The sequence below is a fragment of the Thermobia domestica genome, chromosome 15 (assembly GCF_964235325.1).
Source record: "Thermobia domestica chromosome 15, izTheDome1.hap1.1, whole genome shotgun sequence".
Taxonomy (NCBI): Eukaryota; Metazoa; Arthropoda; class Insecta; order Zygentoma; family Lepismatidae; genus Thermobia; species Thermobia domestica.
In genome coordinates, this window is record NC_137468.1 from 95,523,549 (window position 1) to 95,539,832 (window position 16,284).

Genomic DNA, 16,284 nt, shown 5'->3' on the forward strand with positions numbered 1-16,284 from the left:
TTCCAATTGAGATATGTGGATATCTTTGATATCAAACAACTCACAATAACTTACAGGACCAAAATAAATCAATGAGAAATTCCTGTTCAAAATTAGATTCCATGCAAAGCATTTAATTTGATTGATTCTAAATGAATATCTATTAGGACATTTCTTTCAGAGGTAACGGCTAAGATATAGAAGTGTAAAGTAAGCCTACTTAAGCATGGTAGAAGCAAAAATGTCCAGCAAATAATCCCAGAAGGGCCTTTGTGCTGTCTCGGACTACTTAGAAAAAAAAAATGATGATTGTTTTACTGAATCCAATACTGAACGTAATGGGAAGACGCGTAAATAATTTGAATTACTATGTATAGTATTTTTATATATATTATGTTGTTTCTATCGTAATTATTTACTGTAGAAACACAGGAAAGAAGAAAAACTCGTTGAGCTGAGCGAAGCGAAGCTCTTATACTCGGGTTAGCCGTTTGGTTGTCCGCGAACTCCTCCTAGACCGTTTGGCCGATCTCAACCAAACTTAGCACGCTGATAGAGTATGTCGTGCTGAGTGACAACATAGGTCGAAATCAAAAATCCGATGTACCATCGAGGAATAATCACCGAAAAACGCTTTCTGATTACGTAGTTTAAGCTCGCTCAGCTCATTTCATTGGAATCGGGTATATCCATTGCATTCCTAGTAAACAATTGTGGTGATTGTCAGTGGAGATCCCAGAAGGATGGAGGATATAGAATGATTTTATCCGCCGTCTTTCATAATCAACCTTCCTTTCTTTATTTTTTTCCATTTAAATTACTACACTACAAAACAATTAACAACACTTTTTAATGCTATAGGTGACTGGGATCTAAATCTGTACTTGAAAATATCAAGCTCAACTGAGGTTAAGAAAGAAAGAAAGAAAAGAAAGAAAGAGAGAGAGAGAGAGAGAGAAAGAAAGAAAGAAAGAGAAATAAGAATAAAGAGACCAAGGATCTTATAAAATAGAGGATCTGCCCTTACAACAAAATCTTGAAGCCATACGTCACAATTTCGCCACCCCTACTCTGCCCACTCCGCTCAATAAGATCGCAATGTTTTGAGCCAACAATCATGGCGGAAACGAAAGTAGCCAATCAGACGATGGTAGAAACGAGAGTAGCCAATCAGACGTGCCGATTCTCGGTTGCTTTTTGGCTTCATCGATTTAATAGGATGAAGATACATATGGGCAGATCCTCTATTTATAACATCCTTGAAAGAGACATGTAGAACTGCCAAACAATTGTATTATTAAAATTGAATAAGCAACACGCGAAAGTTGCTTATCACTGTTAAAGAATGAAGTAAGTTGTGGATTTAGAAAAGCTGTTTTGCGTTTTCTTACCAAAAAAAAAAAAAAAAAAAAAAAAAAAGTAACAAAAATTGTAATTATTGTAAATAATTTAAGGAGTAATACGATTATTCCATTATTGTATAGAAGACGACTTAGTTTCATTTTTTACACTGAAGCTGCGGTAGACTATCAGGATTCAATATTCAGATCAAAAGTAGATCTATATCACTTCTGGTTGCAATATAGGAGCATAAAATAGGAGATGGAACCTGCTCTTGGAACGCTGAATTCATATCGAAACGAGTTCTGTCTCATGCAGTATTTGTTCTATACGAATCAATATTGAAACCGGACGTTGTAATATTTTTGCTACTTCCGGCTTCAATAGAATAATAATTGAAATGGAATCTATTCTTGGTATCCTGAATCCATTAAATAAGTCGCCCCTCTATTACTGTTTCCGCTTTATGGCAGTCAATATTCGGATTGAAATAGGCAAATTTCACATTAGGAAAATTTACTAGTTTTAAATATTCTGTTGTAGTTATATTAGAAGCTAGAGAGGTCCTTTGAAAAATGAAATATTCAAATTCTTACTTCACACATTAAAATATGAAAGTTAGATATTTCAATTGTCACATTTTAATTAGATGTAGCAAATTTCTCCTTTTGCTCATGTACTGCCAATTTAATTTTTGTTTTCCTTCCCTTTCTTTTGTCATTTTAAAAATTTATTTGTTCAATTTAATTTTCAGGGTCAGATGGTAGATTCCGGCTGTATGGCCAGGATATCCAGGAGGTGAAGTTTCCATTGACGAATGGATCTCTGTTTACCAGCGTAGATGGTGGATTGCCAATTATCCATAACTACCGCAGGGGGCAAGGTGAGTCACTAAATATTTCACTGTACGACACAAGTGTAAGAACCTAAGGAACTAGTTAAACAAGTTAGAGCGCAAATTGATACATATATAATAGTCATGTGTGTGTCTAATTCACAATACGTTGAAAGAATCACAGACTAAAGGAAGTTAACTTTTTTGTAAACTTCTTTTTTTCCTCAAGGACATTAACAGAATATTAAAACTGAAGAGTTCTCTAAAGTATGAGACTTTTGTTTTGATTTTTTTTTTTTCATTCTTGAACTATTAGATCATACTCTAAAAATTTCAGAAACCCCGTGAGGAAAAAATAATACTGAACATTCTACTTAAAGTGAATATCAACATGCTAGAAAAAATAGATGATTCAAAGTTCATTTTTTTTTCTCAAAGAGTAAATAAAAGAGTAATTACCATAACTATTTTCGTACGTGTCTATAACTTGTATATTATTATAGTTTGATTTATATAGTTGTTCAGTGGCATTTTCATTTGTTGCCATTTGCCAGTGACGAAGGGGGGTAGATAATATATTCTAAAATCCAGTAAGTCAATTATATTACTGTCTGTCCCTCTGTTATATATGATTGTCTTCCAACGAATTCATATCTTTACATTCTAATCAATGTAATTAAGTTTGCACGTGTACATATTCTGCGTATAGATGTCTCGTACATCATTTTATAGTTTTCTTAAAAGATTATTCTTATTCTTATTAGTTTTATTTCAGATAATCTTATGCAAGTTATGGGTACTTTGTACGAATCGGTTGAATCACTGCAAATCTAGTTTTGTTTGAGACGTAGCTTTTATTTTTTTCCTTCATACCAAAACAAATTAAGTTCTTCTTTTTTGGTAATTTTAATAAAATAATTTTAATGTTGAACCTGAAGCTTTAGCAGCATCTTTGAGAAAATTCCAAATATTTAGCAGTTGCCGAATTCTTTAGAAGATTCAATTCCAGCTTCCTGTACTACTACTACTACTACTACTTCTTCTTCTACTTCTTCTTCTTCTTCTTCTACTTCTTCTTCTTTATTATTATTATTATTATTATTATTATTATTATTATTATTATTATTATTATTATTTATTATTATTAATGCTATGTTATAGTAGTAATTCCAGTTGTTTATATTCCGAGTTCCTCCACCTCGTTAAAAACTAAAATAAAAACGTTCAGCGGGGTTGGTAATATGCTTATGAAAATTCTTGCAATATAGGATTTTCTTTAGCTGAGAAAGCTAGCTCAGCTTAAGGTTTACTGGTTATACAGGGTGGTCCAAAAGTGTGGAAATACTCTAATAAGTGATAAACGGTGCAAAATATAACCAAAGTAATAATGTAGATAGAGGACAGGGTTGGGAGAAAAATGTTTGAGAACACATCACAATGATCCATCATCTTGAATTAGATGTAATTGCCTTAAATGGAAACTATAGCATATGATATGTCATGTCATTTTAATAGTAAATTTTTGTAGAAATTGAATGTCACTGCTATTTATACTCTAGTGCTAATCATTACGAAGTTGTGACTTTTTGTTGTTGTTGTTGTACCCAACAAAAGAGTTTAGCCATACAGCAAGGACTACGCACTATTACCGGATATGACGTGTTCAATGTGTTCCTCATTCCGGTAGATTGCCATATGCATCTTGAGTTCCCAATCCCGCAAGACCTTGTGCAGAGTGTCGGTGCTGAACATTTCTAATTTTCACCACATACACAACAGACTTAATATGGTCACTTGGAATTGCTGATAGGAGTCCTTTCCGAATGAGGCTGCTAAAAGCATCTGCAATTATCCTGGTGCTTCGTTTTCCAGAGATCTCAATGCGTCCTGCATACGTCAAGGTTATCTTCTGCCAGTAAGTTACCTGCGACAATACAAACTTGGCAATGGTTAGGCGCTAGAGCAAAAATAGAATTGCCATTCAATTTCTATAAAAAATTGCTATTAAAATGAAATATCACATGCTATGGTTTCCAATTAAGACAAATGTGTAAAATTCAAGATGTGTTCTCGAACCTTTTCTCATTCCTATTCAGTGATGAAAATTTTCCGGAAAATTTTAAAACGGAAAATTTACCGGAAAATTTTCCAGAAAATTTTCCGGAAAATTTTCCGATTCATAAAAACATACTCCACTCATTCCTACATCGTTCTTTAGCCGTGATGTGAGGTGGAAAATTTTCTTCTGTATTTTTCCGGAAAATTTTCCGTTCTTAACAAATATCAGTGATCAAGTAACAATTCCTCAGTATTCATAAACTTGATTGAATTCATATATAGAAATGTTAAAAATTGAAAGATCGTTTAAAGAATCTGAAAATTTTCATGGCTCAGACAATTTTCAGTACTATATAGGAACAATGAAACAAGTTTTCATGAATCGAAAAATTGTCTATAATGTACAGACGAAAATTTTCCGGAAAATTTTGAAACGGAAAATTTTCCGACTCAAAAACATACTCCACTTATTCCTACATCGTTGTTTAGTCGTGATGTGAGGTGGAAAATTTTCTTCTATATTTCTCCGGAAAATTTTCCGTTCTTAACAAATAGTGATCAAGTAACAGTTCCTCAGTATTCATAAAATTGATTTGAAATTATGTATAGAAATTTTAGAAAGTGAAAGATCGTTTAAAGAATCTGAAAATTTTCATGGCTCAGACAATTTTTAGTACCATGTAGGAACAAGTGAAACAATTTTTCATGAATCGAGATATTTTCTGTCTTGTATGGAAAAATTGAAGAACTTTTTCTGAGTCGGAAAATTTTCATCATTTTGAAGCAAAAAGTAAAACAACTTTTTGTGAATCGGAAAGTTTTATTGCTCTGCAGAAACAAGTGAAAGGAATTTTTATGAATCGGAAAATTTTCATCACGATGTAGAAACAAGTGAAAAAACATCATAATCCAGACAATTTTGGATATGATGTATAGTGATGTTTAGTGGAAAATTTTCCACTAATTTAACCACACATTCAGCTATAAAATTCAATTCCTGCAGAGGAAAGTTAGACGGTAACAAATTATCATTTTCCAATTAGCTTTCGGAAACCAGAAAATTTTCTAATATTTCAAGTTGGGAAGTAAAAATATACAGTGTTTCTCTTTCTCTCTCTCTCCCTCTCTGTGTGTGTGTCTGTGTGTAAAGTGCAGGGAACATACATCGAGTGCAGGGAACATGCTTTTAGAACGTAGCGCTAATAGTGCTGCTTTTTATGTTTCTTCTATTATTTTATTGGAAGAACAACTACACAAATCAGCTTCCTTATTAGTTATATTTCACTTTCTCTTCTGATTGAATATATGAATAAGTAAATAAATGTTTATTTCCAGAAAATGGTCAGTATTTGCTTTCATGAGTTACTTAAATTTGAATTTTGGGTAGTCAAAAATTTACAGTATGAAATTTATATTATATCTACTTATTTATAAATGTTGCAGTATGTAAATCTATAAAAGTAGAAAAGCTATGAGAAAACCGTCTTATGCGTATTAAACTGTCGAAATCTAATATTGTAAGATCAAAGGTGGATTCCGAGGGAAGAACGCATTGAAGCTTTTGAAACATTCTTGAAATCGTTAGATTTTCACTTCATGAAACTTTTTAAGACAATATTTATTACCAATAAATTTTACGGCTAAACAACGATATAGGAATAAGTGGAGTATGTTTTTTTATGAATCGGAAATATGCATGACTTTTAATAGATTGAAATTTTAAATAATAGAATGGGATATTTGTACTCTACGAACTCAATGTGTGTTCTCTGCACTTTGCACACACACACACACACAAACAGAGAGAGAGAGAGAGAGAGAGAGAGAGAGAGAGAGAGAGAGAGAGAGAGAGAGAGAGGAGTTGAAGTGAGTTGATTTTGAGTTTAACGTCCCTTTCAGCAGCGAGACTATATAAGACGGGACCAACTGATTAACGTGGAATCCGAACTATATGAGCTTCCGCTGGGAATCTAAGCCAGGTCTTCCATGCCAAAGGTGCGTATGCTAAGCGCTTAGCAATGAAGGAGCTCGCAGATGAAGAGAGAGAGAGAAACACTGTGTAAAATTTTACTTCCCAACTTGAAATATTAGAAAATTTTCCGGTTCCCGAAAGCTAATTGGAAAATTATAATTTGTTGCTGACTAACTTTCCTCTACAGAAATTCAATTTTGTAGCTGAATAAGCAGTTAAATATAGAGGAAAATTTTCAACCTAACATCACTATACATAATATCCAAAATTGTCCGGATTATGAAAAGTTTTCATTTGTTTCTACCTCGTGATGAAAATTTTCCGATTCATAAAAATTCCTTTCTTTTGCTTCTACAGAGCAATAAAACTTTCCGATTCACAAAAAGTTGTTTTACTTTTTTCTTCAAAATGATGAAAATTTTCCGACTCAGAAAAAGTTCTTCAATTTTTCCATACAAGACAGAAAATATCTCGATTCATGAAAAATTGTTTAATTTGTTCCTAAATAGTACTGAAAATTGTCTGAGCCATGAAAATTTTCAGGTTCTTTAAACGATCTTTCACTTTTTAACATTTCTGTACATGAATTCAACCAATTTTATGATTGCTGAGGAATTGTTACTTGATTACTGATAGCTTTTTAGAACGGAAAATTTTCCGGAAAAATATAGCGGAAAATTTTCCGGAAAATTTTCCACCTCACATCACTATTCCTATTCCCCACCTACATTGTTACTTTGGTTATATTTTGCAGTGTTTGCCGCATTCCCACAGTTTTGGACCACCATGTATTTTAAATTGTTACTGTCTTATTTATTTATTTATTTATTTATTTGACGTTGTTAGACAAATTGTTAGCATTGATTCCAACCAGAGATGTAAAGAAATTAAATTCTACATGAACGCACCAATTGTTCTAAGAAATATTCCAGATTATTTTTTTTCGAATATTTAAATAATCTACACTGACTCTGTCTGATTTTGTGCTACAAAATCCAATTTCCGTAAGCTTAATAAAGTAGACAGTTTTGGTGTAATAGAAATAATAAACGTTCCGTGTTCCAATTTTTGAAATCGAAATAAATCAATTGTTCAATATAGTTAAACCCTGGTAGGAGAGAGAGAGAGAGAGAGAGAGAGAGAGAGAGAGAGAGAGAGAGAGAGAGAGAGAGAGAGAGAGAGAGAGAGAGAGAGAGAGAGAGAGAGAGAGAGTGAGAGAGAGAGAGAGAGAGAGTGAGTGAGTGAGTGAGTGAGTGAGAGTATCTTTTCATTTGTAGAATTTTGTATTACTTAGTATTCTTATCCCCCCTTTGCGCCTGAAGATTGTACCATTAGCAACTGAAATTTTACGAAGATTTTTTAAAAAAATGGAACGTGGAAGGTTTGATATTTCTATTATGTATAAAATGTATTGTTTGTATCCGATTACCAGTTTCTGTGTAAGTTTTATAAATGAATTTATATGCATCGTCATCAATATAATTTAGTCGCTCTTGTAAGAATAGCAACATTTAGTATCTAATTGTACATACGAATACTGATCATATTAATATTATTGTTAATAATAATGATGATCATAAAAAAAAAAGTCATTGTAGTGAATTACCTATTAGAATTCTATGGATATGCAATTGTAAGATCCTTTATATTATATTAAGAACAACCTAAAAAATGGTACAGAAGTTTGCAAGAAACGTCTCTACTCTACTAATCGAAAACTGACTAGAAGTGCATAAAATTTAAATAGTAATATTAAACTACTAAGCTATTGAAAGTAGAGAATTGATATATATATATATATATATATATATATATATATATATATATATATATATATATATATATATATATATATATATATAAACAATGTACTCACAAATGGTAGAATTGGAATTGTTCTGTCGATGATAACTTATTGTCAGAGTTGCTAACAGAAAACTTTCAAATTATGTCATATAAATTTATAGATTCTGGATATTTTGCTGTCAAGTAAGCATTATTTAAAAGGTTTTTTTTTTTTTTTTAACCTAGATAAGAAAGAGAACTATCAAAGTTTTTCTGTAAACTTGTTGATTAGTAGTATATTTGTGAGTGGTAATAACCAATGGCTATGAATATTCGTTTGAAAAATTAAATATGTAGCTACCAATATACAAGGGTAACTCAGTTACTAAGGAAAGTATCATAGCATTTTCCTGAGATTTTAAACTACACATACTTGTCCCTGTTTTTTTTCCGAAGTAGTCAATGTCTTGTTCAGCTTTTATGTTAGATAAGCTTTTTCTATGTTTCAAAAGGAAGAATTAAGTTAGTTACTTTGTTAATTAACCAATTGTTTTGAGCTTCTCAATCTTTGTATAGAGTACTACAAGGTGGCCCATAATTATTATATAATGTTTGACTGACTGTAGTATTTGTAATTCAGACAAATAGTTTCGATATAGCAACACTGTGTTAAACTGAGAGTGGGGATAACGGTCACTGGATTTAGAACCGGTAGTGTATGCCAATGCGAGAGTGGTTGAACGAAACATTCCCGAACCATTGGATCGGTCAACGTGGGCCTGTGGAGTGACTAGCTTGATCTCCCGATTTGCCCCACCTGTCTTTTTCTTATTGAGTGTTTTAAAGGACAAAATGTATCAACATCACATACGGAATTTGCCGAACTATGAGAAGCTATCACAGAAGAGTTCCACAGGATACCAGTACGGGTTTGTCAAGCAGCTTGTGACAACGTTGCTTTTAGTCTCCAGGCATGTATATATTTGGAAATTGAAATGACATGAAATCGTTGAGTTTTACATCCCACGGTTATGCCAGTTAGGCTAAAGGAAACGGTGATGATGAGAAATGAATGAAATGGTGGAGTGAATAAAGTGGGAGGAAACGGGAGAACCCCGAGAAAACCCACGAGCACGGTGTTTATCCACCACAAGGTCCACACAGCGCGAGCTGGGATCGAACCAGAGCCCCCAAGCACCGGAGGTGAACGGTCTACCACTGAGCCACCGCCCCCCATGTAAAGATTTGGATGGTGCATTGGTGGACCATGCCATGGAGAACAGAGATCAAAATTCCTGTATGGAAAGGCATGAGGGTAATGTGTTTGTTCAATTTTATGTTCAAATTTTATTGCTAATTTCTTTACCGCAGTCTTTGAAGCATCATATACATAATTACGGGCCATTGTACGCTTGAATTTCATTCATACAACTTTGTAATGCTCTCTTTCTGGACTGCTTGTATTTGTTGGCTGATGATTAATTTCATCAGCTGCAAGCATCGGATTGTAGACTGCAGATACGTTGCACCACGCAGGAAAGCCACACCAGAAGAAGAAAACACAAAACATTATAACATATCAGGAATACTTATGGTTGCAAATCTACTAAAGATGAAAATAAAATATTTCAACCAACTTTTGACACAACGGATCACTTTTTATTTAGCTCCAATTATGTTAAGGGGCGTATGCAGTTTCTAATACGAATTATGATTAAATAATAACAGGTGAGGCGCTTAAGATACACTTAAGAAAATGCGTGACATACAAATCATGTTTATATTTGTCATTGGCTATCAATTGCCTAAGGAGAATCATCATTTACTCAATATATAATTATCTAACAATATTATTTCATATCTTTATTCAATTATTCACTTCATCAAATATTTATATCAATAATAATCTTCGTCGCAGAATATCTCATAAATGATCTCCGTTAACAACATAAAGCACATCAGATATCAATTTAAAGCCTCCGTATTATACTCGTACAATAGAATCCGCACCTGAGAATCGACATTACAGACTGCTACTGCCATACGTTTGAGCTAATTCAGAATTTGGTATAAAGTTCCTGATATGACATGCATCAAACGTGATTGTAAGAGGAAAGGAATATATTCCATTCACGGAATCCTTACGGATTCCGGACGTTTAAATTTAGCTGGACATTATTTAAGCTATATTACGTCCAGAAACAATATATAAAAATTACCACTTTAGAAGGGAACTTATGTGTATCACACACATCAACCACCTATTTATCTATATGCCAAAACTATTCTTTTTAAACATAACAAGATCGAACTTCAACTGTCAAAGAAGAATAAAAACAGGCATTAATTTCACTATCAATTTTGCCAACATTTCAATGGTGCAGATAAATTTCATGTCATCTTTTACTTTGGGGATTAGATTGATATAATGACTCAAATTCAACATTAACAATAATTAATAACATTTAAATTTGGTTAATATGAGGAAAATGGGAGCACACAGACAAAATCACACAAAATGCTGTAATGGATCAAACAGGTCCATTACAACTTAGAACATATTGATGGACTTTTTTTTTAATGACAACTTGAGTATGTGTTGTATTGAAGATGGTGAATTTCTCTTTCACATTGAACTTTTATATGTAAGAATACAAAAGCTTGTCTCACAAGAGTGTAAAATACTACAAAAAAGACGGTGAAAACTAGAAAAATAATATCGTATGGAAACATGTGTTGTTTGCATCTCAGTAAAATGCAATGTGCCCTTATAGAATTGTCCTCGAAAATTTAAAGAAGCGATCTTCATTTAGCTGTAAATCGCTTCTAGTCGAAGTCCCGCCCCTAACTCATCCACTGCAAAATGATTTTGTTGTTGATCCCTATAGCTGTCGTGATCAAAATAGCCGAAAATATTGTAATTTTATGCCAATTATAAAATACTAGAGCTTTAGTTAAGAATTGAGCTTCCACTTGTTGATTTTTAAAATTTTAGATTAATTATTTACAGAATTTTGTGAAATGGAAGTATAACGAAAAGATATAAAGCTAATAATTAAAGATTAAGGAATTCTTAATATTCACTATTTTTAATATAATGAATATATTGTGGATGTTGTTTGAATACAAGATACGAGTTTAAAAACCATTGAAAAGGTAATATGTAAAGGCAATTCATTCACAACATAGTAGACTTTAAAGGCATATACATATCGATTTTTTTTTACTTTTGGAATGAATAAATGACAGAAATTAGAGCTTTTCTTTTAATGTGAAATATTAGATTTTTTTTTGTATGGTTTTATTTTATTATACTTTTGTTTGCTTGAGAATTTTGAGTGTTTATGTAGTAAAATAAAATAATTTTGTTTTGTTTTCAATAATCCAAATTAGATTTTAGAAACAACGCTAGCTTAATTTAAACAGTTGGTGTTTTTGTAGTTAAGTCAGGCTTAAAATGTTTACATAAATTTATGTAATGCAAACTTTTAATGTTTACAGCACTTTTTCGGTTATAATTTTGGTATATTTCAATATAGTAGATTTTCAACTATCCAGGCTCCGGTTGGGAAAATTTATATATGTGTATATATATAATATAATATAATATACAGTGGTGCTATTCAGCTGGTTCGCTAGAACCGATTGTTAAACTATTTCGAGTTCGCAGAACCGTTTGTTATATCCAGACATAACAGTAAATTTTCTCCAGTTATACCCAGGAATAGTCAATCTTTGTTTTTAGAAATTCTCACAGCTACAGGGTAAGGATATGATCTCTCAGAACAAGGTATAAACGTTTATTTCTTAATCTAAAATGCTCAGATCAAGAATGAGAACTGGGTTCACATGAGTGTAATGGTGAGGTTATTTATATTTGAAACGCGGATACATCAACAATTGTCGATCCATTGCTGGATTAAGGTATTTCCAATATATTTGACAAACATCTATCTTGGATAATTCATTTCCAGGATATTCGCAATGCTACCTAATTTCGTCACACCACCTTGTATTAGGATTCTGTCTCTACTTGTCACTTGTGGTATCCAGTAAAAAATTTGCTTTTGTCTACCTGGTACGGTTTGTTTCCTAAAACAGTAACAACTAGAGACCGGATGTTAGGCAAAATGCCTATTCTTCAATGCTAAAGATATGATCAAAATATCATTTTAAAGTTTATATCGGGGATTATAGTTTCGATTAAAGTCAACTTTATTTTGCCTATTTCGCCCCTCACTGCCTAAATAATTGCTTTAGTGCCTAATGTTGATATTCTATGCATTTTCTTTGAAATAAGATTTAATTGGGAAATATATATAATTTATATACTGCAAATAACACAAGCACGTGGTACATTACAATCTCTCTCTCTCTCTCTCTATATATATATATATATATATATATATATATATATATATATATATATATATAATCTCTTAACGCCTTGATATCGATTTTATATATAAAAAAGTCATGACTTCTTCAAACATTATAAACTGTAAGTTTTGACTTTTTCCTTAGGTCTAAGTTTTCACACTTACGTAACCATTTATCCATAAACAGTAATTTATTTTTTGAGAGAATTAGGCCGACGTTAGTTTTATTTATTTTAAAACTATGTGTGTACAGTGTACATCATTTTATGCATCCTGAAATTAAGTTAAACATTACAACATTTATCTTGTATAAATGTATAAAGCTTAGAAATACTTTTATCCTTGGGCTTCCTGTTTCTGTACTAAATTTTTAGAACGTTCAGTATAGTACCTACCCAACATTTATGAACTAGTGGTCTGAGAGATCAGAAAATTCAGGGTGTCCGAGACGAAACACCCTAATTTGAAATGTCTGTAATACAACATGTATTCGATAAATAAAGAAGATTGATACAATAGTGGACACACAAAGTGTTGAAGTTTTGTTTGTGCAATCGCACTATTTCTACATGAGCCCCACGAGTGGCACGTGGATGTCTAGTCGATACTTGACTTCTTTCCAGGTATTCTTTAGCATCTGTGGCGTAACTGTCTCAATTGCAGCTCTAATCCTCTCACGAAACTTTTCTAGAGTTGTCACTTTGCTAGAGTACAACCTGTCTTTAACTTAGTCCCACAGGAAGAAATCCAGGGGAGTAATGTCAGGCGAATGGAATAGCCATTGGATTGAGACAGATGCCAGGTACGCCACAGATGCTAAAGGGTACCTGGAAAGAAATCGAGTAACGATTAGACATCCTCCGTGCCACTTATGGAGCTCTTGTAGAAATAGTGTGATTGCACAAACAAAACTTCAACAATTTGTGTATTCACTGCTCCATAAATCTTCTTTATGTATCAAATATATGTTGTATGACAGACATTTCAAATTAGGGTGTTTGTTCTCGGACACCCTCTACGAATAAGGGAAGGTTTTTATATAAATAGTATGCTTTAAATGATATGGGTGAAGCAGGAAGTGGGAATTAATAGAATTAATAGAACTCTTGGCTTATCCGACTTTTGTTATCCAGCCTGTTCTTCCGCCACAAACCAGATAGTCGAGAGTCTACTGATATATAACTCAAAATTACCATTTTGTAGATTCTATGTTCTATGAAAACGCTTTGTGAACTATTGATTACTAATTTTTTGTGCTATTTTCAGGCGCTGCACGGTTCAAATCTGCTCATATGGGACTAGGAGCTAGAGAAATACGTAATGTTCTAACGGGACCCAGGACACCAGATTGGCTAAAAGCGACAAGTCCCGAGCCTCTGTATTCCGACCCATTAACCAAACTTCCAGATGACAAGGGCTATCAAGATGATGAACCCATTTACGCTACATTATCCGACACAGTAGGTACTCTTTCTAGTTTTGAAGACATCTCGCGATGTTGTTCTGTAACCACCGCAGCTAATGATGACTTCGAGTTTCATGATGCTAAATCGGCAGCAGCAGCTGTAGCGGCATCTTGCGGGGAAGGTCGTATGGAATCCTCGTCCCAAGCAGATTCGGCTCATTCGTCGCTAACGTCTACACTGAGTGACACGACAGCTGAAGTTGACCTTTCAGCTCCTTCATTGTTACCTACAAAACGATCGTCTACTAGAAGACAAAGGGCACAGCCTCAACAACCGCCCTTAGACAGCAACAATGATATGAACAATCACGATAATACTTTAAAGAGAAAGATGATGGCTTCGCTTTCGATGAACGATCTGGATTTACTCGAGAAAGATGATGCTGACGCTCGCAATGGGTTTGCTGTACCACCAATGAAGAGTGAATCTATTATAAGCTTATATCGAATGTACCTAAACAACAATGAGAATAATAATAATAATAATCATAATAATAATATCAAACAACAAGTTATTCGTAAACCAAGCAACAGACAAGGTAATTCAGCGAGCGAAACTCACCTAAATGCCATTAACGAATATGACGTAGATTCAAGCACATTTAGCAAAGATCATATTCGCTCTTCAGTTCTTTTATCCAGAAATAACCACCACAAGCGAAGACATCGTCATGGCAAAACACCCCCACCTCCTCCGCCAAGACGATCCTCTTCGTCAAATCATCACGCGTACAAAAAGCGTAACCATAACATGACTCCGCGCTATCACAAATTAAGCGGCGGTGTTTTGTCCATGGAATCACTATATAGTGTACTCAATCAAGAAGGTGTATCATATATGGACAACGGTGACCTCTGCCGACATAGCAGGGAATTTACTAACAGTGAACCTGACTTTAAGAAGGTATTTGTGTCTGATTTCATATAAATAAATAACGTACAATGGATGTAAGAAATAAATCAAACTTTTGTTTTTCTACTTAAAAAAAAATTTCCAAGTAGCATTTGTGGTTAAGTCAATCTCAAAACAACGGTGGAATGAATAAGCTGTTTCAATCTGTGGATACTACTTGGGATTATTCGGTATGGCATCTGGCCAGCATCATCTAAACAAACCTTATTTATATTTCTAGTTTCATTGGATTTTAATGTAGTAAATATCACAGTAACACTGTTCACAAGAGCAACGACGCGACGCGACGATTAAAGGCAAATAAATAATACACTACGTCATTTTCATTAAGCACAGTATTCTATGGCACATACGTATTTATTTTTGAGTTTTGTTTCAGTTAATTGTTAAAAGTAATTCATTTTTCTTAAATTACCTGTTCTGATTCTCTGTAAAAGAAAAATTGGTGAAGTATCTATTTACTTCGGGTATTATTTTTCCTGATTTTTGAGGAGACGAAATAAGATTTCTTTTAATTATGCAATCTATTTATTTTCTTCTTTTGTCATTATGATGATTGAGACTTTTAGCTCAAATGTTTTGCATTTATTTGTAGCAATAATATATTGCCAAATATTACTATAGTTTTTTTTGGAGGAAAAAGGAACTTAATGTTAAAATAAGGTTTGAACAATAGTACAATTGTTATTTTTACAAGCAGTTGTTTCTTGAAACCTCTAGTAGGTGACTGTATTGTAGATAAACGTTGAAAAAAGTACACTTTGAAATACAGTTGAATAATGTTTAATATGTGAACTTGAAAACTGATAACCAGTGAAGCATATAGTAAACTCACAACCAGTGTTTATATAACTTTTAAATGCCGTCACATGATGTTTTATTACTGTTACTTTCATTATAAGAATCATGATACTCTTTTGCAATTAAAAGCAAAGTTATCAGTTCTTTATTTGCAAGCTTTAATATTAATGACGGTATTACAATCAAACTGATTTGATTAGTTATAATGTGAGGTAATTCTGATATGGACGATAATGACAGACTACATTGAAAGCATTGGTACATCTTAATTCCATGTGCATGAAATTTATAAAAAAATATACATATGTTGTATACGAGAAAAAAACATACAGTATATATTTCGTAATATAGAGAAAAATATTACAGTGGAAAACAATTTAAAGCTGTACTTTTTTTAAAAAAAATATTAACAAAAAAGAAACAAAGAATATATTTGTTGCAATACAAACTAATAATCAAATAGGAAATCCTATGAACAAATCAGAAGGAACAAGTTCCGCTCATGATTTCGTACAAAGTTGTTGGAAACGGTATAACAATCCGTTTGTATAAATGTTTTAGACTGAATGGAATTTTGTTCCATAATGTAAAAAGGTCTATTAAATCTATAAATATATATATGCATTTGTTTTTTACATATAAACAAACAAGTTTGACAAACTTGGTAAAGTTTTCGAATGTTTTGTTGATATTCAAATGCAATTGTAAGTATTACGTTAAAAAAAATAATAAAAATGATTGTATGTACTATATGCA

At 32.8% G+C, this 16,284-nt stretch overlaps 1 protein-coding gene across 1 annotated transcript in view; it reads left to right on the forward strand.

The window, feature by feature from the left end:
- LOC145671154 (uncharacterized) overlaps nucleotides 1–15,934 on the forward strand; it is a 230,176-nt gene extending 214,242 nt beyond the window's left edge. The window contains exons 4-5 of the mRNA XM_081739988.1: nucleotides 2,075–2,203; nucleotides 13,616–15,934. Of these exons, the coding sequence (XP_081596114.1) occupies nucleotides 2,075–2,203; nucleotides 13,616–14,742 (1,256 nt within the window). The 3' untranslated portion in view covers nucleotides 14,743–15,934. The remainder of the gene's footprint in view (nucleotides 1–2,074; nucleotides 2,204–13,615) is intronic.
- Nucleotides 15,935–16,284: the final 350 nt, after the last annotated feature.